Source organism: Sinocyclocheilus grahami, unplaced genomic scaffold (assembly GCF_001515645.1).
Source record: "Sinocyclocheilus grahami isolate Dianchi unplaced genomic scaffold, SAMN03320097.WGS_v1.1 scaffold285.1, whole genome shotgun sequence".
NCBI classification, from domain to species: Eukaryota; Metazoa; Chordata; class Actinopteri; order Cypriniformes; family Cyprinidae; genus Sinocyclocheilus; species Sinocyclocheilus grahami.
This window is the reverse complement of record NW_015505464.1, coordinates 495398-521594: the sequence shown is the minus strand read 5'-3', so window position 1 is coordinate 521594 and position 26197 is coordinate 495398. Positions and strand designations below refer to the sequence as shown.

Below are 26197 nucleotides of genomic sequence, written 5' to 3'. Positions count from 1 at the left end.
GGTTGACTCTTAACTTTTATAAAGAATATCTCTTTGGATTTGAGACTTTAGTCTTTGCAACTTTACAGATCTTCTTTATGCACCAAGAGCTCGTAACACTCCAAAGAGAAAGGAAAATTTTAAATCACATCATATGACCACTTTAAAGGGACCGTTCACCCAAAAATTAAAATGTTGTCATCGTTTACACATCCACAAGTCGTTCCAAACCTGTAATAATTTATTTCTTCTGTTGAACATAAAATAAGATAAATAAGATAAATAATGTGGGCAACCAAACAGTTTCTGGTCTGATGACCAGGTCAATGACTCTGATAGTATTTTTTTTTTTTACCTTTATGGAAGTTACAACCAGCAGCTGTTTAGTTGAGACACATTCTTCAAGGTATCTTCTTTTGTGTTCAACAGAAGAAAGAACTTTATGTAGGTTTAGAACAACCTGAGTAAATTATGACTAATTTAATTTTTGTGTGAACCATACCTTTAAAGTGACAGACACATGCGTGCTTCTAAAGATATAGGCCTATTGTTTTATAAAAATTTGGATAGTCTATTAATATAATATTCCATACATTATCAGAGCTTGGTAGACATAATTATTATATTTTCAGACAATTTTGATTTCATGCAGACTTTAACAGTGTAAACAACTGAATGCATGAAACGGCATTTAAATTCTTTACATTTTAAATGCCCTTTAAATTGTAAACTGTTTGATTTTTCATATCAAACTGTGAAATGTGAACAATTAGGCATTAAGATATTATAAACATTAATGTCATGGATTTCAGAGATTGAATGAAATAAAAATTGAACTTGGAAATTGTATGTAGTGCATGTATTACATTGTTTTCCAAAATGCATAGTTAAATAATCAGATTTATCAACAATCAACATCAGATACAGATACATTGTTTTGTTTTGTTTTTTATTTGTAAAAATTGTATTGTACAATTGTGTTCTGAAATGACCACAACAGATTACTGGTTTCAGCTGTGCAAACCACAATAAAATAAATACAATCTTAAAAATAGAAGAAAAACCCCCCATACCACCCCCCCCAGGTAAAAAGCTTTTTACCTATCACCTTTCATTTTAAAATTTTTATACCGTTTATTATCAGTGTATTACAATGTTTGTTTTCAAAGCAACGCCAGAAAACAGAATGGGCAGAAAAGGAATCTCACCAATTAATAAATATGGACAACGTGATCATAAAGAACCACTATCCGCAATACAAAGGACAAACATGATCGCATACTGCAAAAACTGATATATTGTGTATCATCATTAGCTGTACCTTATTAACCAGATAGTGTTGGCAGATGGTAATAAGACAATGCCGGTGGGCTGCACTGAGGTTTTTTCGGCATGGGAGGGGGCAGATGTAAGTGTCAGGACTGATTAGTCGAACATTTCTGTACACCCAACATGAACATCCATTTAATCGACAACTACATCATTAAACCTTTAAAGGACTAAGCGTTCACCTAACTGAGCACCAAGCAGGTGAGAACATAAATAACACTATAGGAAAAGCCAAAGTAATGGGAAAAGGTAAAAGCATCTCATTTCAGATGGCCCTAATACCAGTGTATTAACATAAGGAAAATAACAATATATTATTGATACTATGTAAATATAGAGGAACTGATAAGTAATTGTACAAGCCAGTTGTATTAATCATCAATCTAATATAAGAACTAATAGTGCATGTACCATCATAAAGTGGGACCCTGTAGTCTCGTAACGCCATCATATTGTGTCATCTTGTATCTTCAAATAGGAAGTCATTATAAAAAGAAGATTATGAGAAAGCCTTTGCAGTGTTTTGCTATAAATTAAAATCTAAACAGTGCCTGTTTCACGGTGTTATAAAATGAATATGGCATCCATGATGCTGTAAAGTACATTATGTGACGATTTAGCACATCACGCATGTCTTAATTCACACTCTGAGTGGTCCGTTCCACAAAACACTGGACCTTCCACTCATGGTTTAATGCAAAATAAATGATTATTCAAGCATAATTTGGAATCTGGAATGCAGAAAGGCATTATCCACATTGTTCCACAAACCTCTAACCAGAAATGTTGAAACGAAATGAGATTTAAAAAGACACAAAATCCTTTTAATAATTATAATAATAATCATAATACATCCCTTAAATCATGAATTCAATACAGCCACTGTATGGACAGAAACAGTATCTCATAAATAAAGTTCACCCAGATGCTATGGGAAGTAGTACAGTCATAAAGCAGCACACCAAAGCATCTCCACGGGAAAGTGTCAGAGACGACATTTCAGTCAGGACCAGGTCATCGCTCCACAATCAGCTCCTGGTCTTGACCTTAAAAAGGTACTGTACATATGGGTCAGACCCGACTGATCACTTCGGATAGTTTTGTACGGTATGAGACCGGCCTGAGCGACATTCCAAACCACGTGCCCCAGCCCCACCCTCCATCTCCTGCACGGGACACAATGTGCGTCATACGTCATGGAAGTCATCAGTGTCTGCCATCTTTTCTCCACCTCTGAGTCTCTCTAATTTCTTTATGACCTCCGATACCACGCACACAGAAGATGTGAGGCCCACCAGGAACAACAGATCTGCACGGAGAGGATGGTGCATAAATCAGTGAGCAAATAAATAATGCATGCACATCCAAAACACAGTAAGTGACAACAGTATGTCATCAATAAAAATTTAATTTAATAAAGAATTTTACATTTTACAATAATTTTATCAGCTCAACAAATTAAGTGAAAAGTTTGAAGGTGGACATTAATTTCAGAATTCATATTTGATAGCAAAGTTTTGCTTTAATCACAGCAGCATTTGAAAATCCAGTTAGTTTGAGTTGAGTAAAGCCTGATAAATGTTCTTTAAGACTGTGTTGTTATTGTTACTTAGAACTAAACATATTAAAAATAATTTGTGTGTGTGTGTGTTTAAAAATATATATATATATAAAAAAATAATAAAATGACAAAAGCACATAACAGATTTTCTAAAATTAAAATGAAAACTAAAAATTACAAAAGATCAATAAATAGCATAATATTATATTAATAATGCTCAAATATCATCTCTAGGATGATTTGAGAATCTTCCAAAGAACAGATCTTGTGATTCAGTAGAAGATCTATACAGCTCTATACAAGGAGTTTGCATGATCAATGTCACATATTTAAAATCTAGAAATAATACAGAATCTATTTCTTCTGAATTTGACATAACCTTTGTGGGCTCTGCTGTACATTATGTGAAAAATGTTGTGTACTGTGGTTTCCTCTCTTTTTTTGGTTGCATACCTAAAATGCTGAGGCTCTCAGTTTGAAAGACCTTCTGTAGCGGAGGGAAGTAGATGACCAGGAGTTGGCCCATTATGGAGCCCAGAACTGCATAGCAGAACATCCTGTTACTGCATAAGCCCATCTCATGCACCATCCGTGTCTGCAGGATGACAAAACAGTGAGGCCTTGGATGAATCACTGACATTAAATCCAGGCTTAAACACTAATCAAAGACAGCAAAATGCACTTTGACATTTTGAACTTTTTAAACAACACAACTCATAATGGCAGTGTTTAAAGTGCCCCTATTATGGGTTATGAAATGTTCATATTTTGATTTTGGGAGTCCCCAACAACGGGTTGACATGCATGCAAGGTCAAAAAACACTTTCATTGTCTTATAATATGCATTTATTTTTACCTTATGCCTAGTTCACACAACAGGATTTTAAGCCCGATTTGCAAGTTAACAAGCTCGCCGACAGGTGATCGGGGGGAAATCAGCAGGTGATTGGCACTCGGCAATCTTTATGTGTGAACTACACAACGACGCATCAAAGAGGCTTGCTGACGCGTCGGCGAATATCTAGCATGCCAAATATCTGGACCGGTCGGCTGACTAGACATCACGTGGTGTCAGGTTTCGTGACGAGCTACAGCCAATGAGAGAGCAAGGCATGGGTTGAGGTCACCGGAAGACAAACAACAGCAGCAACATGGCTTAAAGAAAAGTTTGGACACATCGTCCATCGCCGATGGCTGATAGACATCACGATGTTGAGCCGGCATTGTGGACCCCCCCCCCCCATACCCCCTGCAATCCGCCGCATCCCAATACCATGTTCTGAAAGAAAATGACGTGTAGGTGGAACCCCTAAAGGGAATAAATACGAGATGGGAGGAAAATATATATTTCAATATTTTTCCTCGCAGTTAGGCTATATCATTGGGTAATTATACTACATATATATTTAGGACATCAGGGAGTCGCTATTATACCTGCCATTGAAACTGGCATTGTGCTTTTGAATGCACGATCGCTTTTTAATTCCACTTTCCCTTTCGAGATTCGCGATCGCATGTACTCGGTTTATACTATACTATACTATTTTACAAGATTATAAGTTTGTCAGTGGTACTGAGAATCTGCAAATCATTCGCCATCGTCCTCAGTCATCTCTCCTTACTCTGTTTAGGAATTTTATATGTGTGTTTCGTTAATTTTTGGTGTTGCTTGTACCTGTGATCGGGAACTGAGAGCGTTGAACATATCGAAAAAGACAAAACAGGTAAACGTCATGGTGGTGTCCCGTGGAGTGATCTCATTGTCCCGCAGCTGAAAAAAAAAAAAAGATTTATTAGACAAAGGAAAAAAAATCTAGGACATGCTTTTACGGTTCCTTGCAAAGCGTTTGGCATTGTTCCTGCAGCTTTCGGGAGGCAATTATTTCATCAAATTGAATGTACTTCATTAACTACTACATTTTCAAAAATGGTTTTGCTGCTACTTTACCCAGAAAAAAAACAACACATTAATTTTACAGCTCTCGTTTTAAGTGTTTCTAACCAATTAGAGGTTAGGCAAGGTAATGGCATTTGTGTACCATGGCTCCATATTAATTCTCAAGTAGACAAAAAAACAAAAAAAAACACCACATAGTTAATATATAAACAGAGTTGCATGATGCCTCTAAAACAAAAACAAGGCACAGTGCAAACAAATCGTTTAGTCATTTACCTAATGGCCTGTTTTAAACATATGGAACACAAATGAAAAACAAAGCAGAACAAATGTTCAGAAAGTCCTCATCAGACGAATATTGCCTACCTCTCTCCAGAACACAAACAATGTGCCGCAAACAATGACGGAGGATGACACTAAGATTTTCACTATCAGACTGCGCGTGATGATGCTGTCTCGAACATTCCGTGGAGGTTTCCTGATCACGTCTCGGTCGACAGGCTCCACTCCCAAACTAAGGAAAAAAGTAAGTTCATTCTTATCCTGACATAAGCAATGTTCAATGTTCTTATACTAAAATTGCAGTCCTGATTCAACTGCGGTGATGTATCTGTTGGTAATCAGTTTATTACCTCTGGGCTGGCGGCCCATCCATAATGATGTTGATCCAAAGGATTTGCATGGCATTCAGAGGGTTGGGGAAGTTCATAAGCGTTGCCAGGGAGATGAGGGTGAGGGCAGCAATGCTCCTAAAGGAAGAGATCATTTCAACAGTATTTATAACCTGGATGAGTATCTTATTAAACATAATATATAAATATAAATATTTATATATTAAGTAGAAATAATATAAAATGAATCAATTTGATCTTTTTTATTAATCAAAAATCCACAAAAAAAATTATGCAACATAACTATTTTCTACATTGATAATAAGTAATTATTCTTGAGCTGCAAATCAGCATATTAGAATGATGTCTGAAGGATCACATGACACTACTAGAAAGACTGAAGTAATGACTGATGTAATTCAGCTTTTTTTATCATCACAGGAATAAATTACATTTTTAAATATATTAACAAAATAATTGTAATAATATTTCACAATATTACAATTTTCACTGAATTTTTCATCAAATTAATACAACCTTGATGATCATGAGACCGAAAGATCTTACCAACCCCAAACTTTGAACAGTAGTGTATTCATAGTAATCAAACTAAAGCTATAAAAACTAAAGAAATAAAAACCTCGAGTTTTTGAGACTATGGAGCACCACAAAATATTTCAAAATCACATTGTTAGATATTTAGGGTTGTTTTCATTCATTATTTCAACATCACTGCCACTGTCTGTGAGTCTCCACCAGAAAAAAAATGACAATGAAGAAAAAAAAAAAGAAGAAGAAATTGGGGACACCAGATCCCTAGAAAACTAAATTTTAAGCTCTTCTAGACTAAATCTTCAGAACAACTAAAAACAGCACAACCCATCTGGTTTCACATACACCACATATAAACGTAAAAAGACAACTTTTTCATTTCTGATAATGGAAGCATGCCAACTCACGTGCTCAGCTGAAAGCGCACAAAGTTCTTAATGTTGTTGTAAATCCCCTTCCCTTCTTCAATAGCAGACCTAGATTGAGAAACAAAGGCTTGAGGACATGTGTAGACTCATCAGACGGCCAGTGTTGGGCAAATTACTCTGAAAATGTAATCAAATTACTGATTATTGAAAATAATCACGTTACTGTTCTGACTACTTTATTTCAAAAGTAATTAGTAATTAGTTACATTACTAGTTACATTACTTTTTTCTCCATGAAATGTATGAAATCCCAGCATACACGCTCCCGATAAATATTTGTTATAAAAGCATCAACATTCACAGAACACTGTTATTTTTAACTAAAGCAAGCGGCTGCTGTGTGCGTGGTTTGGCATGGCAGAATGCCAGCAAAGAGCGCTGCATTTATAATCTCTAAAAGACATCTCAGTTCATCGCAATCTCACAAATCTCTGTTATTACACAATAAATATAAGCATAATGAATCTTTCATAATGTCTACAATTCGTGTATTCGAGAGCACGCAATTTATTTGTTTTAGATATTTTATGTTTAGATATTTCTATTTTGCGGGAGTCCCGTGAATCATTTTATTTTCCTGCATCCCGCACACACACACACACACGAGTCTCTGCACTCTCCTATGAAGTCTTGTCCCGCTGTTGCTTCGGGTCTCGCGGGAGAGCAGGTCTCTAATCCACTGGCACTTAACTCAACAGCGCGTGTGCTACAACAATCTCTAGATTATAAAACACTGCATTCTGTCTGCAATGTAACGTGGCAGTAACGTATAGAGACCTCGGCTTGTAACTATACTCTTACTATTTTGAAAATGATAACGCGTTAAATTACTCCGTTACTAAAAAAGTAATCAAATTACAGTAACGCATTACTAAGTAATGCCCAACACTGTAGACGGCACATCAATAGTCCTCACAAGTCTGATAAAGCCAAAAAAGCCCAAGAAAGCATATGCTTACAGGATAGTTTGAAAGTCATCGTCTACTAGGATCATGTCTGCTGCTTCTTTGCAGACATCAGTGCCAGTCTGACCCATTGCCACACCGATGTCTGCTGCCTTCAGAGCCACCGCGTCATTGACACCGTCTCCCGTCATTGCAACAACGCCACCGATGTTCTGTAAGGACTGAAGCCAGAAAGAGCACTCTAAGAAACATATGGTTATATGTGGAGTATGACCGCAAACAATCAGTTTGCTGCACTCACCTTAACTATCTTTAACTTGTGTCTAGGGCTGGCTCTGTAGAATACCACTATCTGTGGAGACAAGTTACAAATTAATTTCATGGCACCCACTCCTCATACCAGCTTTACACATTGGTAGATACAAATGAGAAAAAGTCTTGTGTTCACAATTCAATTACTGCATGAATCTTTTTAAAACTATGTTTTTACTATTACTCAAATTAAAGGTACTATAAACCTCTTGCATGCCGCAGTTATAAGACTGCCTACAAAACATTTGTGGACTTGAAAACTGTCCAAACCCCAACTGTGAGTCTTTTGGATAGTAGTGCAAAGAAGAAGCTTAGAGTGTATGAAAGCGTGTTCATACCCCGGGCACTATCTGAGAGAGATGCTGGAAGTCCATCTGGTCGACTTCATCTCCGGACAGAGATTGAGAACCTTTGGTATAGAGGCCCAGTCGACTTGCTGTGGTCAAGAGAGGCAACAGAATACATATATGCGAGTAATTTAATCATTTATTTAAAAATAAGTAGATTCAGAATGTTTAATGTCCAAACTAAAAAGTAAAAAACTTAAAGGAATTTTTTTATTTTTATACATTTCAAACCAGTGTTATTTTAGTATCACTGAAATACTATTATAGTATGCACTGATATTTTGAAATGGTTTTTATTTTTATATTTCCTATTTTCATTTTATTTTTAAAGTTTTATTCATCTTTATTTGTTTAAGGTTTTTGTAAATGTGTCTATATAGTTTTTAATTTTTATTTCAGTTTTTGTTTTTAGATAATCAAAAAATATTGCTTTGATAACTAGTTGAAATAAAATATTTTTGTTTTGTTTCAGTAAACTATACTAACCCTTATTCAAACTAAGTTGAAAGAATTTGTATTAAAAGTGATTAATTTTCAAAAATCATTTGTTCCATTAATTGATTCAAAACTGCTGATTCAACAACATGTTTGGATTATTACTCACAAAAGCCATTTGTAATGTATTAAAATGCTTTAGTAAAAATATAGGCAAGCAAATATTATTTATACTAATAATATATTAAAGTTAATTTTTTTTTATTATGCATCACTACATTGCCAACGTGTTCCTTATGTTCATTTACAGGAAAAGAGTTTAAAATAGATTTTTAATTTTTAGATTTGACATTAAACATTAATGTATATTATATTTGTAAAAAAAATAGCAACTATTTTCCAGGCCTAAAATGTGAGTTGTTTAAGAGTTGAAAATGTCTGTAAATGATATAAATGGTTGAAGACGGAGAGACACGCACTGTGACAAAAAAGGGTTAACAAGCTTGAAAGTCATACCAATTGATACTGCAGTCTCTTGTGAATCCCCTGTGATCATCTTCACCGCCACTCCAGAGCTGATCAGCGTCGCCACTGCCTCTTTCACTCCCGCTCTGGGAGGGTCGATGATGCCCACCAGCCCCAGGAAGGTAAGAGCGCCCATCTCAGATCCAGAAGCAAACGCCAGCACTGCCAGAGGACAGGACAACATCATCAGCTGCTGCCAAAATCTGCTTGATCTCAATATTATTACGGTGTCCTCCATGAAATGCCTTTAATTAAAGGAAACTAACAGAGAGGAATGTCAATATGTGAAAGCACTTTTTCTGCGTCCTCAGAGACAACTTCATCTTATCAAAACAAGCCAAATGACATGCAGACAGCTGCAAGCTGGGAAAGACTTGCCAGGGGCAACTAAGGAGGCACCATTAGAGCTAACAGAAAAACATCTGGGTGTCATTTCAAAGTTATGTGTGATTTGATGATGGCAGGAAAGCTGTTTGACATTAAGCTAGTCTGGGAACCCAAATGAGCTGAATGTTATGTATAGAACTTTTCAGAAATGCTCTTAAGAGTAGCATAAGCTGCAGAAAATTCAGAGTCAGAAAATTCATCATCAGAGCTTTACATAAAGAAGCTAGAAGTAACTTTCAACAAAGTATAAGCTACATTATTAAGCACTGACAGGGGTAACAACACAACACTTAAGTGTCATGAAAGACCAGCAATGTCTACCCATAATGCCACCCACAACCGCTGAATCAGCTAATTGTGGGCCTGTAAGGGTAATATAGCAAGCCATATATTTGTTATTTAATACAAGAGAACTTGCTATAGCAACCCCTTTGAAGGTTTAGACATCTAAACGTATTGTCCTACATGTCTATAAAATCACACTAGCCCAAATTCCACTTATAGCTATATACATTTGTGGTCAAAATTTTGCATACAATTTGCAGTATCTGCAAAATGTTAATGATTTTACCAAAATAAGAGGGATCATACAAAATGCATGTTACTTTTTTTGTTTAGTGTATATTTCACATAAAAGACGTTTACATATATAGTCCACAAGAGAAAACAATAGTCGAATTTATAAAAATGACCTGTTCAAATGTTTACATACGCTTGATTCTTAATAGTTGTTACTTGAATGACCCACAGCTGTTTTTTTGTTGTTGTTGTTGTTTAGTGATAGTTGTTCACGAGTCCCTTGTTTATCCTGAACAGTTAAACTGCCTGCTGTTCTTCATAAAAATCATTCATCTCCCACAAATTCTTTGGTTTTCCAGCATCTTGTGCTTATTTGAACCCTTTCCAACAATGACTGTATGATTTTGGGATCCATCTTTTCACACTGAGGGACTCATACACAACTATTACAAAAGGTTCAAATGGTCAAAAGATGCATTAAGAGCCAGGGGTGTAAACTGAACAGAATGAAGATGTGTACATTTTTCTTATTTTGCCTAAATATATATATTTTTTCCATTTAATATTGCCCTTCAGAAGCTACAGAAATACTTTTATTGTGGTCAATTTTGCATACAATTTGCAGTATCTGCAAAATGTTAATGATTTTACCAAAATAAGAGGGATCATACAAAATGCATGTTACTTTTTTTGTTTAGTGTATATTTCACATAAAAGACGTTTACATATATAGTCCACAAGAGAAAACAATAGTCGAATTTATAAAAATGACCTGTTCAAATGTTTACATACGCTTGATTCTTAATACTGTTGTTACTTGAATGACCCACAGCTGTTTTTTTGTTGTTGTTGTTGTTTAGTGATAGTTGTTCACGAGTCCCTTGTTTATCCTGAACAGTTAAACTGCCTGCTGTTCTTCATAAAAATTCATCTCCCACAAATTCTTTGGTTTTCCAGCATCTTGTGCTTATTTGAACCCTTTCCAACAATGACTGTATGATTTTGGGATCCATCTTTTCACACTGAGGGACTCATACACAACTATTACAAAAGGTTCAAATGGTCAAAAGATGCATTAAGAGCCAGGGGTGTAAACTGAACAGAATGAAGATGTGTACATTTTTCTTATTTTGCCTAAATATATATATTTTTTCCATTTAATATTGCCCTTCAGAAGCTACAGAAATACTTTTACATGTTTCCCAGAAGACAAAATTAGTTCAGTTTACCCTAATCTTCAAATTCCAAAGTTTTCACCCTAAATGCATTGTTTCCTTCTGGCGCATCAGTGAGCGTTTGAACTTTTTGTAATAGTTGCATGTAAGTCCCTCAGTTGTCCTCAGTGTGAAATATGGATCTCAAAATCATATAGTCATTGTCGAAAAGGGTTCAAATAATACTGGATAGATACATACTGGAAAACCAAAGAATTTGTGGGTAAACTTCTGAATGGGGTCATTTTTATACATTCTTTATAAATTCAACTATTATTTTCTCTTGTAGACTATATATAAACATCTTATGTGAAATATCTCATTCGGGTCAGTACTAAATAAAAAAAACAACAACATGCATTTTGTATGATTCCTCTTATTTTGGTAAAATAATTAACATTTTGCAGATAATGCAAAGTGTATGCAAAATTTTGATCACACCTGTATATAAAGAACAGGGCAATCTAAATGCAGAAAACTGGGTTTCTTGTCATATCACTCCAACACATTATTTTCACTGGAAAGTGAGTGATTTCCACCTCTTTCAATGTAATGCAGCCTTCCTGCAACTCCTAACTAGGTTAGGATACCTAGCTTTTAGGTAATATATAAGCTGAGACAATGTTTCAAGACTTTTGTTTCAACCTCATGTATGACATTTATTAGAGAAATGAAAGTGCTGTACCTCGGAGACCCGCAGTGCCCATGTAGCTCTTCTGCTGCTGGAAGAGTTCTCGCTGCTGATGGGTCAAAGGCAGAGTGCCCCCTTTACTGTTGTAGGAAGTACAGAAACGGATGATCTGCTCATAGGCACCCTTCACAAAGAATACGGCAGGTTTGTCCTGTCATTTAAATCAGAAGTAAGGAAAGATAATTAGTGAGTCTTTTGACTCTCAGCAAAACTTCACAGCTTATTCTGACCAAGTACTGCCCAATACTAAACAAAAGGGCTATATTATTGATAAATAAATTGACCATTTTTTTTTAGACTACATTTAAGGGGTTTTGTTTCCCAGTGGACTGAAAAACACTTGTGCACCCTGACACCCATAAACTGAAAGAAGCTAGACACTCAGATTGGATCTTAAGATTTCGAGAGAGCTCTTTGAGAGAGCTCAGTGTGAGCCTGAGAGTAGTGATAAATAGCCAGCCAAGAGAGAAAGCATTTGGGTGCTTTCTATCCATTTTAAGACAAGACATTTTTTGAGGGGGGTTCATTTGGTGCATGTGAATCAGTAGGATCAGCGATGTGAATGCGAATTTCAACGTGCACTATTGTGATGCTGCCAAGTAATTTTCAGCTCCAATTACAGTACCTTGCACCATCTACTCCCTTCACATTTACAAAGTGTTTTCTACTATGTGGTACAGGTTACCTGCTGGGTGCGATGGACAACGCGGACCGCCATCCACTTCTGCTCTGAGGAGAAGGGAATTTCTTCCAGACGCACAAACTCCTGCTGCAGCCCCTCCAAACCCATCTATAAAGAACAGAAAGCATGAGGTCACATACTCGGCTCACTTGAATCCTTCAAAGAAAATACAGAAAGTCCAACCTAATCTCAAAGAGACCTATCAGTTCTGGCTCAATGAAATAACTCTGATAAAACAGAGTGGATAGATAAAAAAATCAGCATATTAAGAAAGGCAAGGTCAGATCAAGAAAAACAAAGTCTTTGTCGTGCCAAACCACAAACCCCTGATGCACTCCAAGTGAAAAACGGAAGCAAGGATGGCCAAAAAGGAAAATGCTGTCATCATTTACTCACCCCCATCATTCCAAACCTATATGAGAGACTTTCTTTTTATGAAACATAAAAGATGATATTCTGAAGAATGTTAGTAAACAAACTATTTTGGTTCTCATTGAAAGTCAATGGGAACCAAAACTGTTTGGTTACCAACATTCTTAAAAATATTTTTTTTTGTGTTTCACAGAAAAAAAAGTTACAAGTTTGGAATGACATGAAGGTGAGTAAATAATGACTGTTTTAATTTTTGGGTGAACTATCCCTTTAAGCAGTGCCTGCAGCAAGTGACTATTCTGAAATGCATTTGGACTGGCCCTGTGCAATTCTGTGTAAAACACAGCAGTATTGTGGCAGTGAGTTTTGCGCAAACAAGAACCAGCCCCATTTTCTTCAGAAAACATAAAAATCTAGTTCTTTTTATCCTTGGATTTGCATGACATTTCTCTCAGTTTAATCCCCACGTAAACGTCCCTGTGGAGAAAACAATGTTATTAGAGCACCAGACGTTAACATAACCGGGACCCTCAGGGGAGATGCTGTTGCCACAGTAACCTGTTCTATGGGGTGTGAAAGCGTGTTTGCTCATCTTAATTAGCATGAGCAAGCAGAACCGATTCAAACACACTCTGTTTGCCAAAATTAGGTGACATAAGGTGACAGACAGTACCACGCAGTCATCATTCCCACAGGCTGCTGCCTCTTGTTTGCACAGGTGGGCAGAGCCACCAGGCACGTCCAACCACATTGTTTGGGCTTAGTTATGATACAGTATTTGCATGTAGTATCACAAAAGAACAACAATTAGCAGCATACCATGCAGAAAGGCAACATACTGTACCTTCATAGCCAGAGCGATGAGGGCGCCTTCAGTAGGACGGCCCATCAGGGTGTTGCTCCTGATTACTGCATCATTGCACACACAGCCAGCCTACAGGATTTCAGACACCAAAAGAATTGTCACAATGACACCCGAACAGCTTTGCATTTTATAATAATCTCTGCTCAGACTCACCTCCACAATCTTGCTGATGGAGGTGTTGGAGAAGCCATGCACCACCTCTCCATCCATCAAAACCTCGCCAGAATTGTTGTACCCAACGCCAGTGACCTGTAAAAGAAGTCAAACCAGGTCAAGGAGATCTTGACACCTTAAAGTCAACATGAAATGGCATTTAACTTCAGTAGCGCAATGTTTATGAGTTAAATAGGATATAAATGTAGGATGGGATTTTATTTTCTAGAATAAATTTATTGACTCATGAAATGTGGTCTATTCACGGCAGGTATTTGGAGGTAAGGGGTGGAAAAATAAGATGTCTTGGTGATGTCAGCCAAAGGGGAAGTTCTTTCCAAGGATGTTATGACATTTTGAAGAAAGATTACAAACTTTAACAAACACACAAGGCTCAAACACTGACGCTAGATGACTTTAGCAGTCTTTTGACAGAGCTCTGTTTGCAGCCCACAGGGATGTGAAATAAAAAAGCATGATGTAATAAACCTGGGAGAAGCGAACTAGTAAGTTTAAAAAGTAAGAGACTCAATCTACTCCTCAGCTGATTCCTTTGAAGATTTATTAGAGCAGGCTGATGGCACGGCAATGAATTCAGGACTCCGCACTGATACCATCAGGCTTCTGAGACATTCCTCCTGTTCCTCAGAGAGAAACCCAGAGGCTTCTCTTCAAATCCATAGGGCTCATGAAACATCACTGCTATTAACACTTAAGATGACGTATTTCTAATGTGGTGCTGGTTTCAGGACAAATTACACCTGACAGAGCGGATTCAATGTTCAACGTTTTCTATTTTCTGTATTTGAAAATTTAATTCATTCCTGTGATGGTAAAGCTACATTTTTAGCATTAGTACTCCTTAAGCGCCAAATGATCCTTCAGAAATCATTCTAATACGCTGATTTGCTGCTTAAGAAACATTACTTATTATTATTTATTATTATTATCATTATCTTATTATTATTAAAAACAGTTGCACTGCTTATTATGTTTGGGGAAAATGATATATATATATATAAAAACTCACTTTTGGTCAATTTAATGCACGCTTGCTAAATAGACATCATCAGTGTTTGACCCTATGCTCATGTATCTGAATGAGGTCAAATCGCTGCATTCAGGTTCCAAAGTGCAACGGAAAAATCCTTCTAGAGTGGGAGCTGGCAGGAATTACTAACTACCTGTTAATGCCAATAGTTTAGAAATTCAGTGCTCAACAAGCACATATGGGTGTAGTGTTTAGGTGTCCAGATACTTTAGTCATGTACACTCTCAGAAAAAAGGTACAAAAGCTGTTACCTTTTGAAAAGGTACTGCCCCTGAGAGAGTTTTGTACCTGTATTTCTGGGAGTGTATTTTAGTGTATTTTACAGGTGGGGCAGTCGTGGCCTAATGGATAGAGAGTCGGACTTATAACCCGAAGGTCGTGGGGAACGCGTCTCATGTCCGGCAGGAATTGTCGGTGGGGGGAGTGAACAACCAGTGCTCTCTCCACCTTCAATACCACGACTGAGGTGAGGACCCTTGAGCAAGGCACCGAACCCCAACTGCAGGAATTGTAGGTGGGGGGAGTGAATAACCAGTGCTCTCTCCACCTTCAATACCACAACTGAGGTGAGGACCCTTGAGCAAGGCACAGAACCCCCAACTGCTCCCCGGGCGCCGCAGCATTGGCTGCCCACTGCTCCGGGTGTGTGCGCGCATGTTTGTTCACTACTCACTGCAGTGTGTGTGTGCGCACTTGGATGGGTTAAATTCAGAGCACAAATTCCAAGTATTGGACACATTTTGGAAGTATTGGACGCCACACGTCATGTTTTTTCTCCTTTTATCCTCCTGAAAGTTTTAGGGCCCTTACCTCAGCGTGCTGTCCATCAGAGGTGAACAGGTGAGTGACTGTCATCTCATTTTTAGTGAGAGTGCCCGTCTTATCGGAGCAGATCACATTACAGCAGCCTAGGGAAGAGAGAGAGGTTAATACCTAATTTGAAACTACATTCAAATATTGTTTTGTAGATAAAACTCCTCTGCAAATTGTGCATAAACAATCCTAGTCGTGACCACGTTAACAATATACTGCAGCCACAAGTGTTTTATTCCTCTGCTTGGCATAAGTGTTGTTTCATAATTAGTAAAGAGCCATTAAGTCCATCACATTTGAAAATGGTTCTAACCATAGCAATAAACATTTCTTAAAAATGTTAAAATGTTACTGCCACCCACAAGAACATTTGGACCTGATTTAATGCGTCTACTCTGCATTAAATTAGTGCATGTTCAGTGCGACTGTGGCTGGTCATTTGACTCTGTGGGCTGACTGATTCTCATGACTCATTATGTAATGCCACTGAGGGGAGAAAAAACCAAAGTGACTTTTTTGTTCTCCTGTGAGCTGTCCAACAGAAAGAAACTGCACAAGGTCTTGGTCTGAACATTAGACAAGAGGTACTTTGATAATAGATTACAAATAATTTATGGCATTCCCTTCTGTATTAAATTGATCAGTGTTTTGTAAACATTCATTCTTTCTGATAGGGTAAAAGATAGCATGAAAATTTTACATTTTATGAATGTAAATTTAGGACTATATAAGACCTTTTTAAGAACAAGTAAAGAAAATGTATGAAAAAAATTTGACAATACGTCAATGTGGTCTCTGCAAAGGAAAAAAAACTTCCAATAAATCTCAATTAGTTGTTAATTTAAAAAAAATTATTTTACAAATGGCTTGAATGCTTCAATATCTATGCTCTCAACCACCAGAACATAGAAATAACTTTTACTGTTCTGATCACACTGCAATAAAGTGATGAATTTTTGTCGTTTTCCAGCGCAAATGTCTAAAAGATTCTTAAATCAAGACACATTTACTTGAGAAACAAAATCACATAAGATAAGAAGTCTTGCTGATCACAATTAAGTGAGTTTATGATTAAAACAAGAACAAATATCTGTAAATGGGGTCAGAAAAACGTACTTTAATCAAAAGGAAAACAAGTTTTTATTTGCCACCGACATTTTGACATGTTTCTTCTTGTTTTAAAAATTTAATTACCGGTACTTAATTTAGTTTAATTTCTCAGAAAACAAGACTTCGTATGTTTAATTTGCATCTCAAGTAAATCTCTTAATTTAAGGAGGTTTACATTTTTTTAATTGGAAAACAAAAAAATACTGGGGAAGATATTAATTTTTTGCAGCGCATGCAACATTTAATGCAATCACTCTAGCATTAGCATAGAAAAATAAAAATGTTTAATAGCTTTTAGAAGGAAAGTCATTTAGCAAAAAAATATTTGTCACTACTCATTGTAGCCAAATTAGCCAGACGCAGATTGCGTGCCATGCCCTCAAACTTGGATGAATAAACGTGTTTTTTGGCCACTACAGTGTACTTTTAAACCATTAGAACACAAGAGACTAATGCACACCAATGCAGTACAATGTAATATAAATAAATTTCAGTGACTTAAAAGACACTTTTGTTTACTTTTTGCAAAATAAACACTTTTTGTACTACATTGGGTACTACATGATGTTCAATGCAAAGTCTGGGTCATGTAGAAATGTAGAACAAATGTAGAACATACTCAGTGTCTCCACTATAGGCAGTTTCTTAACGATCGCCCGTTTCTTCACCATCCTCATCACTCCCAGTGCCAAAGTCACTGTCACTACAATGGGGAGGCCTTCTGGGATAGCTGCCACAGCCAGGCTGAAGAGAAGAGCAATGATGCAAAACTTAAAAAGCCAAAACCTGCACTACATGTCAAGTCACATGCCTCACGGTAACATCTGTCTCTGTGCTGGACTCACTGATTAAAGACATACCTGACACCTATGGTGAACATGTCTAGAATGTACTTCCCCTGAAGCCATCCGACCATCATGATCACCCCTGAAATTGGAAATATATTAGTGCCGTCACAGAAAACGAATACAGGATATGACAGAACAGAAATTAGGGTTTGCATTTTTAATGAGATGGTATGCATCACTAAACTCATGAAAGTGCAATGAATGTTAATTGAACAATCTTAAGATGTCTACCGATTATCCCGAAAGAATAAAGGGAGAGCTGTTTTCCCAGCAAATCCATGCTTTTCTGTAATGGGGTTTTAGGAGCCTGTTTAAATAACAAATAGAAAAAAATTAAATGTGAAGCAAAGATGTTTTTTTATTATTTTTTATAATGTCAATCCCTTTGGTTTATGCTTGATTACCTCCTCTGCTTGCATCATCTTAAAAACTTCACCAAATTCAGAGTTTTCTCCAGTGCCTACGACAATGCCCTACAATTTAAAAGCAAAATTATTAAAAATGTGTGCAAATATAATTTGTCTTATCCAAAGAAAAAATAGAAATGTCTGAATCAGAATCTCGAATCACTTTTCACATTTTCTAATTATGGGAGAATTAATAAATTAATTAAATCACTAAATAAATACTATTTTAATATAATAAAATAAATAATGTATCAATATTCAATTATTTCCCACTAAATGTAAAATAAAACAACAAATGAATTAAATATCTCTGTGCTTGGACATCAGAAAAACAAACTGTGACTTGACGTTAAACTTCAGCACATTTCACACAAATCAAAACTCACTAATAACTATGCACAAACATTTAGTTTTATTTATTTATTAACGTTATTTTTGGTGGTATCTTGTGGTCTAATTCATCAAATTGCAATTACAAACATGTAATAGTACCTTGGCCTTCCCACAGGGAACCGGTGAAATGTTACCTTATTTAAACATTTATCTAAAATGCTTTCAAAATCCAGTTATACTAAAGTAAAACATAAAACAAACAAGCAAGCAGTGAGGAATATGTAAAATTTTATGAACGAAGGCAATTTGAACTAGGTAGATTGGGGTGCAGGACTAGTGAAGTATGAGATGTAACTGTACCTTGGCCTTCCCACAGCGCACAAGTGTACCCATGAAGGCAATATTACTGCGAGACGTGATATCGCCATTGGTGGCAGCCGGCTGAGGGGTAGAGGTCTTAGTGCAGGGGGTGGTCTCTCCTGTTAAACTGGACTCATCAACTGACAGATCCATCGCCTGCAGGGCAGTGAAGGGTCAGCTTCACTAACAGGCCATCAGAATGTTGCAGCTATTTCAGGCACAAACATTTCTACCACTAACTGCCATTCGATTGTGCAATCTGGTAAATCTTTAAGCACATATAGTACTAGGATGTTTTTGACTGCGACAGTGTAATAGTAGCAGTTTACAAGTACATAATTTTTTACTTAAGTTCAACTCTGGAGCCTTCTAATAACACCCAAAAATACTTTTGTTTGGACATTCAGTTACATTGAATATTCTGAATTAAGTGTTTGCTTATGGCATTAGTAAGGTAATGGTTTTACATGATGCTTACATAATCAAAATATGATCAAATGATCAAGAATATTGATGTGCATATAAATGCAGTCACTATGTGCACAGAAGAGGAGAAAGCAAAAAGGAGCGATGTTACTATGAGTCTATATCCATTCACACCTCAAACAGGCGCAGGTCTGCTGGGACTCTCTCTCCAACTGACAGACAGACTGTGTCCCCAGGCACAAGCTCTCGTGCCAGAAGGTGCTCCAGACGTCCATCTCGAACACTAGAGCATAGGGAGAGTTGGAAAGAGGGAAACAGTGATACTGCTTGTTGAACAGTTTGAAATTAGACCAGTGAAGTCGTGCGGACAGACCTTGAGATCCGTGCCCTGCGGGCTAGACAGAGGTCAGACAGTTTTGTTAATGTACCTCCAATAGTCTTGTCAATAAAAAAATGCTTGTTGTGGGAAACTTGTGTCCGATTAGGAAGTGACAGAAAAAAGCAGGATAACACATGGTGGTGCATGCTGAGGGTGTTCTACAGGTGTTTGGGAACAGGGCTCAAGGCTGTGGCATGGCCCGGTTTTGAAGTGCAAATACCAGACTTTGTGTGTTTGAAGTGGAAATTACACCTCCCATTCTCACTCTCTCCATATGTTGTCTGAAAGGCTGCCTTTTATGCATTTGGTGGGTGTAATGCTCTGGAAAATACACCTAAGACGTCAAGACCTCACACTCACTGTCCTGACATCTTTTATCAATAATGTAGTTAAGGAAGGAAGGAAGGAAGGAAAGAAAGAAAAAGAAAGAAAGGCTTCCTCATCTATTTAAGGCAAGATATAATTATAGATAATATAACTAAAAACCTATATGAGGTTTAAGATTCATTTTTTGAATCACGGTTTTATTCATTTCAGTGGAATAAAACCCTTTTCTCAGAGGATTATAAATATCACAGTCCAATAAAATGTGTTTTACGGACAGCGACACTGGCATGAGGCACATATGCTGGGATCGTCATGTGATGGTAAAAATGTATGTGTCACTAATGTATGTGTGTATTAACCAGCATCAAAAATAAATTTATTGGAACATACACAACTGTTGAAAAATTTGTATTTTTAAGCAAATAAATACAACTTTGTTGAGCATAAGAGACTTACTTTAAAAACATTCCAAAAAAACTTACTGACCACACAATTTTAATAGTAGTATATGCATTTTTCCAAAGGTAGGATTGAGTTTGTGTAATTTATTTGTTAAGCCAGATCCAATTTTAAGAGCCATTTGTTTTTGACATAGAAATCTATTAAAGCTTTCAGAGCTGTAGAAAGAAAACTTGCTTTCAAGTTTTGTCAATAATGCTCACCAATGGCATTCTGGAGGCACAAGTTTCCCCAGCTCCTCCAGGGATTTTTCTGAGCGGTATTCCTAAAGTGAAGAACAACAGAGCTGACAGTAAATGTCCTCCGCACTTACACTCTCACTACACCTCATTAATCTATGAGACTTCAAGTTTTCCCAAAAACCTTCAAGTTCCCCAAAATATTTGGACATTAGCATTGATTCTAAGGTCTATCGCTTTACATGACTGATGTCACATCAAATAACGTCACATGAGGTCATTTCATCAATGTATGTTGGATTTACCTGTACAAAGGCAACTGTAACAACAATAATAATGGCCTGCAAAAAGAATGATACACGAGTGTTAATGGACCAATCCAGTACTTCAAGGAAATCAAATGTCTGACAAGGGGAGTGAGCAGGAACTTACCACGGTGATACTGACAGCATCATCAAACTGACGCATCAACACACTGATGACAGCGGATGCCAGCAGCAACAGGATGAGTGGGTCTTTAAACTGGAGACCAAAAGAGAGAGAGAATAATTCAGAGACTGCATAGGGATGCAATACTTCTCAGAATTCATTGTGTCCCACAAATCAATGTTAGCTATACATGACGGCAACAATTATTGACCTCTGTGTCATGTAGTTTGCTTTTTCAGATACCACAGACTAGAGATCGACCGATATATCGATTTACTGATATTTTTCCCGATATTTAAGCATTTTACCATAATCGGATATCGGTTTTGTAATATCGGATTCACTGATAAACACCGCCATCTTGTGGGTGTTTTGAGAATTGCGCACAGGATCGCCATTACAGCGCGTCTGAGGGGAGAGGAGACAGCAACAACGGCATGGGGCAGGTACTTGATTTGCTGTAGTTAGTAAACTTTATTTAACATAACAGCCATTTATGCACAAATTAGATGCAGTGAGTGATCGCAGTTTGAGTATAGCTCTGTGTAACTACATAGATAAACTGCGCTGCCAGCAGGCATTTCATAATCTAGAAGGACAAAAACATTTTTAATAATTCTGATAACATTCCAGTTGAGAAATGCAATAAAATACGATGTTTTGTTTGTTATATTCCAATATTCCAGAGAATATTATTCAGTGAATTAACATTATCCAGTTAACTATTTTTGACTCTGTAACAGCTTATAAACTGTAGTTTAAAATGAAGTTGATATGACTCCTGTCCTTTATTTATTTTCTCCATTTGAAAACATTAGAAATTCTACATTTATTTTGCTTATTGTTAATATTAGTGTTTTTGCTGTTGATGCTTTTTATACATACAATTTTTTTTTATTGTTGTAACATGATAAAATTTAACATGAAAGACTGGTAATTTTCAAAAAAAAAAAAAAAAAAGACTGAAAAGAGGAAAAACAAAAGGGAAGCATGTTTTTTACTCAGTCATTTATTTACTTTATAACAGTAAATAAATATCGGTTCTGCATATCGGTTATTGGGCACATAAACATGCAAATAATTGTTATCAGTTATAAAGAAATCAATATCGGTTGATCACTTGCAGACACACACGGCAAGAAACCAAAGCCCAAACCGATTTACAATATTGGTCTTCTATGCTTTGGGACTAAGTAGTTGTTAATACTGAACAAATGAAATTTCATACACAACATGGCCAGCTAAATTTTGCTATACAGTCAAAAATAGTTCAGTTTACTAGCAAAAATGCCATTTTCTATTTGTTGCAGCAAATCACTTAGCTTAAACATTTCTGTGAATCAGTTCCAACAAAGATTTAACAATTTGTTTGTGTTGCCACACACAAAAAAAGAAACAATTAAGTTGGTTCACACCAAGAACGATAACTATAAAGATAACGATATTAGCATCCACACCAGCGGACAATATCGTCTGTTTATTCTCAGTGCACGCTCGTTTGCTGCTTTAAATTCTCGAGCTTGTTATAGCAGGATGGGTTCTGATTGGCTGTCAATGTTTGTATCATTCATCAGCTGGAAAAAATTGTTCTGAAAATGATTCCAACTATATCGTTTCTCTGTGCCTTTATCGTTATAGCTGTGGTGTGGACTCTGCTTTTCTTTAAAATTGAGAACGATTTTTAGAACTATATCTTTATCATTATCTTTATAGTTATCGTGCTTGGTGTGAACGGGTCTTTAGTCTTTTAAAAAAAGTAAAAAGTTACAATCCTTATTTTTTGCTCATTTAAATGTTAAATCTCTTTAAACTAGATTTTGAGTCTCAGATTTGCAACAGTGGTCTCAGACTTCTGGAATTCACCTTATGAGGGTAAACATTACTATGTTTATACTTTATTATTTAAAAAAACAAAAAACAAAACTTGACCCTCTAAAACTAGCACTCTCTATTCTATTTTTTTTCTATATACTTTTCTTTATTAAAAAAACTTGACTCTCTAACACTAGCTCTATTCTATTCTATCTACTTTTTATTTATTAAAAAAAAAAAAAACCTTGCTACGTGTACTCTGTTAGACTATCCAGGCATTGTCACAGCACTTTCATATTGTTGCTCTTTTGTTTCTTTGATTGCTTCTATTGTCCTCAATTGCAAGTTGTTTTGGATAAAAGCGTCTGTTAAATTATTAAATGTAATTTAAATGTATGTATATAGTAACATGTATATAAAGCATGTATATTATATAAATAAATGTGTACCAGTGTGGAACCTTTATTATGTCAGATTTTTACACAATTTATTGCAAATACATTTCACATTTTGAAAATCTGTATATCATCATAAGGCTGAAAAATATTAGTATTAAAAATATATTTTTTTTAGCTACATCACCAAGCCCTGTGAGAGGCATGTGTCATGCAAAAAACATCAATGATAGACAGGGTCTAGAAATACAGTGGGTACGGAAAGTATTCAGACCCCCTTAAATTTTTCACTCTTTGTTATATTGCAGCCCAATCTACAAAAAATTGTTTCATAGTCGACTCAAACTTAAATTCAAAATGTTCAGTTTAACACTAAATGGAATGCTTGCGGTGGAGTGACACTGTATAGACAGGAAATTTAGTCACACATGTAATTTGGCTTATTTCAAAGTCCTCAAGATTACCTGATAACCAATGGCACCAGAAATTGCTAATGACACACTGGATAAGCGCTAGAAAGTGAAGATTAAAAGATGGGAGTGTGGGTTAACTTTCTTTGATTGGCCACATACAGAGAATGCAGAGCTTTAATCTACGGCAGGATCTGACAGCCACGGATCGCTGCGTTTGCATAACCGGCAATTAACAGCCGATCATTTCCTTTGAGCGTGCAATACGGCAGCCTTTTGAAAACCAAACCACGAATGCACAGTTACAGACAGGTTACATAGAGCATAGGAAGGCAAAAAAACAGGGTTTGACTTTGCTGTCTGCTAAAAGTGCTTTGACTTTCTCTCATGTCTACTGTGACACATCCGGATTTATGGCATGGCTTTGTGCTTAGGGCTGGTTGCACTGTGATAAAAATACCTTTGAGAATTTGAATAAAAGAAAAAAGTAGGGGAGATTATTTTAAAGCGGCGCTGGTTGTCGTGCCAGACAAAAAAAAAAAAGTCTCATATGCTCTGGTCTGTAAAGCATGGGGTGTTAAACGGGGAGGGTGCCTGAAAGCGAGACAGAATGGGGGAGAACAAAACAAAAAAGAGAGAGACAGAGGGAGGTCGGCACATCACAAAGCAAAAAGAGAATATGAAGTGACAGATTAAAGGCATGACAGCTTGTTGCTTTTAAAGCGACTCTCTGAAACGCAGTGATAGTGTTCACAGACTTGGACGCTTTTTACTCGCCCAGAAAACGAGCCTTTTCTACTCTGAACAGCAGAGGTAAGACAAAGGTGAAACTGGCAACTGAGCTGTGGCTGCATGAGAAAATTAATGTAATCACAGGTGTTAAAAAAGACATGCCGAAGCCTTTGTAATTGCAGAGAAAAAAGATTAGCAGTAATGAGAAGAAAAGGACATTCTTTCACAGAGTAATTATCAGCATTAACCACCCAGTCACACTGAGAGTTGTGACATGACATGTTTGTGCTACAAATTTACCCTTGTTATGACTTACAGCTAGAAATCTTTTACACAAGCTTTGCAGTTTTAGAGAAATGGGGATGCATCTCACTCGGGGACCCACAAAGAATGAAGGCGACAAAGTGTGCCACCTCTGAAGAGGGCCTAGGTGAATGTGGGAAAAAATATAAATCCTTCCAGTTATATTACTATATTTAGCCAATCAGCACAAGCCTCCTGACCAAGGTGGACTGAAATTTTTCACAGAGGACAGCGACCTGTCATGGCTATATTGGAAGACAGAACTGGATGAACTGGGTCATTCAATTATTTTTATTTTATTGATTCTAATCAATAATTTTTTCATAATTTTATTACTGACTTGTGTCCGGTGTGTCTACACTGGATACAACAAAGCAATCCTTGCAAATCGTTTGAACATTGTGTCAGTACGTCATAAACGGAACGAGGCAGCAGTTTACTGTCGGGGAATTGTTGTGTCATGTCACGCCGCGCCGCATCCAGTGTAGACAGCATCACTTATTATAATGAGTTCTATAGTATTTTGTCGTGCCGTGTCGCTCGTGTCCAGTGTACACAGTGTTAGAGCTGATAAATTCTTTAATTTGATAATATTTATAATTTAATTTAATGGACTGTGTTCATTGTGTTAGGGTTAGGCAGTTTTTTTTGCTGTGGTACCAAAAATTTCAAAATTTCATTTAAATTGCTATTGCCTGAAAATCTGGAATTAGCAAGTTAAGAATCAAAGTTTTTTTTTTTTTTTTTCTTTTGTAAATTTTTTTGCCAACCAACCTACCTGAGAGATATATTTTTTCCAGAGTGGTTCATCTTCACTAATGTCAAACTCGTTCCATCCGTGGTAGGCACGACGTCGTGTAACCTCCTCCTGGGTGAGACCAAACTGCAGGTCAGCCTAACAAAGGGAGAGACGAAGAGAATTGTCAAAAAAGAACAGCTTTCCCAAAATAACACTCATCTGATGCGTAACCATGACAACTGAAATTAACCACTAACAAATAAGAACGCTGGAGCCATGGAAACAACTAATAAAGCCAGTGTCCTGGAACTTGAGCTTTGGTACGCCTACTGTTAGATAACTGTCACCGACAATGCATTTCTGCTCCCTGCGCGAAGAAAGACCTTGAGACCAGAGAGCACTGTGAACTCGTGAACTGGATAGAGCATAAAAAGCTTGATGACTGTACCTACAGACCTGCTGTCTGAGCAATATTAGGAATCGTGCTGAGTACAACCAAATCTGACCGCTTTGTATCGCTTTACAACAAACTGGAAAGCCAAAAGGTCTCCTTTGCTTACCATGTTCAGTTTACACTCAAAAACATGGCAGCTTCTGTGGGTACACAAATGAAAGACACATTGTTTTATTTTCTATTAAAATACTATTACCCATGGTGTATTATTCATGGTTAAAGTGCTTCCCGGAGACTGTGGCTGAATGTTGATGACAGTGGATGAATAAAGGTCTTCTGGGAGCAGATGGTCATGTCAGTGTGGTGATGGACATGGCACTACAAGCTCTATCATCCACGCTGAGATTGCAAGAGCATCCCAGCACTCTCTAATTTTCCTGGGGTGATTCATTAAGGGAACACTGTGTGGTATCTGCAGGGATGAGCTTTGAATTCCTCAGTGCCAAAGCATGCCGTCTGTGCATTTG

At 36.8% G+C, this 26197-nt stretch overlaps 1 protein-coding gene across 1 annotated transcript in view; it reads right to left on the bottom strand.

The window, feature by feature from the left end:
• Positions 1 to 1080: 1080 nt before the first annotated feature.
• Positions 1081 to 26197, bottom strand: part of atp2c1 (ATPase secretory pathway Ca2+ transporting 1) — a 33802-nt gene continuing 8685 nt past the window's right edge. Inside the window, exons 3-27 of the mRNA XM_016292427.1 lie at positions 25316 to 25432; positions 20889 to 20978; positions 20762 to 20797; positions 20481 to 20542; positions 19287 to 19395; positions 18687 to 18842; positions 17991 to 18059; positions 17818 to 17893; positions 17599 to 17665; positions 17358 to 17482; positions 15626 to 15723; positions 13765 to 13860; positions 13591 to 13680; positions 12378 to 12482; positions 11687 to 11843; positions 8873 to 9043; positions 7913 to 8010; positions 7564 to 7614; positions 7317 to 7483; positions 6337 to 6405; positions 5399 to 5515; positions 5133 to 5280; positions 4545 to 4640; positions 3323 to 3464; positions 1081 to 2617 (exon numbers count right to left, since the gene is read on the bottom strand). Of these exons, the coding sequence (XP_016147913.1) occupies positions 2496 to 2617; positions 3323 to 3464; positions 4545 to 4640; positions 5133 to 5280; positions 5399 to 5515; positions 6337 to 6405; positions 7317 to 7483; positions 7564 to 7614; positions 7913 to 8010; positions 8873 to 9043; positions 11687 to 11843; positions 12378 to 12482; positions 13591 to 13680; positions 13765 to 13860; positions 15626 to 15723; positions 17358 to 17482; positions 17599 to 17665; positions 17818 to 17893; positions 17991 to 18059; positions 18687 to 18842; positions 19287 to 19395; positions 20481 to 20542; positions 20762 to 20797; positions 20889 to 20978; positions 25316 to 25432 (2634 nt within the window). The 3' untranslated portion in view covers positions 1081 to 2495. The remainder of the gene's footprint in view (positions 2618 to 3322; positions 3465 to 4544; positions 4641 to 5132; positions 5281 to 5398; positions 5516 to 6336; positions 6406 to 7316; positions 7484 to 7563; positions 7615 to 7912; positions 8011 to 8872; positions 9044 to 11686; positions 11844 to 12377; positions 12483 to 13590; positions 13681 to 13764; positions 13861 to 15625; positions 15724 to 17357; positions 17483 to 17598; positions 17666 to 17817; positions 17894 to 17990; positions 18060 to 18686; positions 18843 to 19286; positions 19396 to 20480; positions 20543 to 20761; positions 20798 to 20888; positions 20979 to 25315; positions 25433 to 26197) is intronic.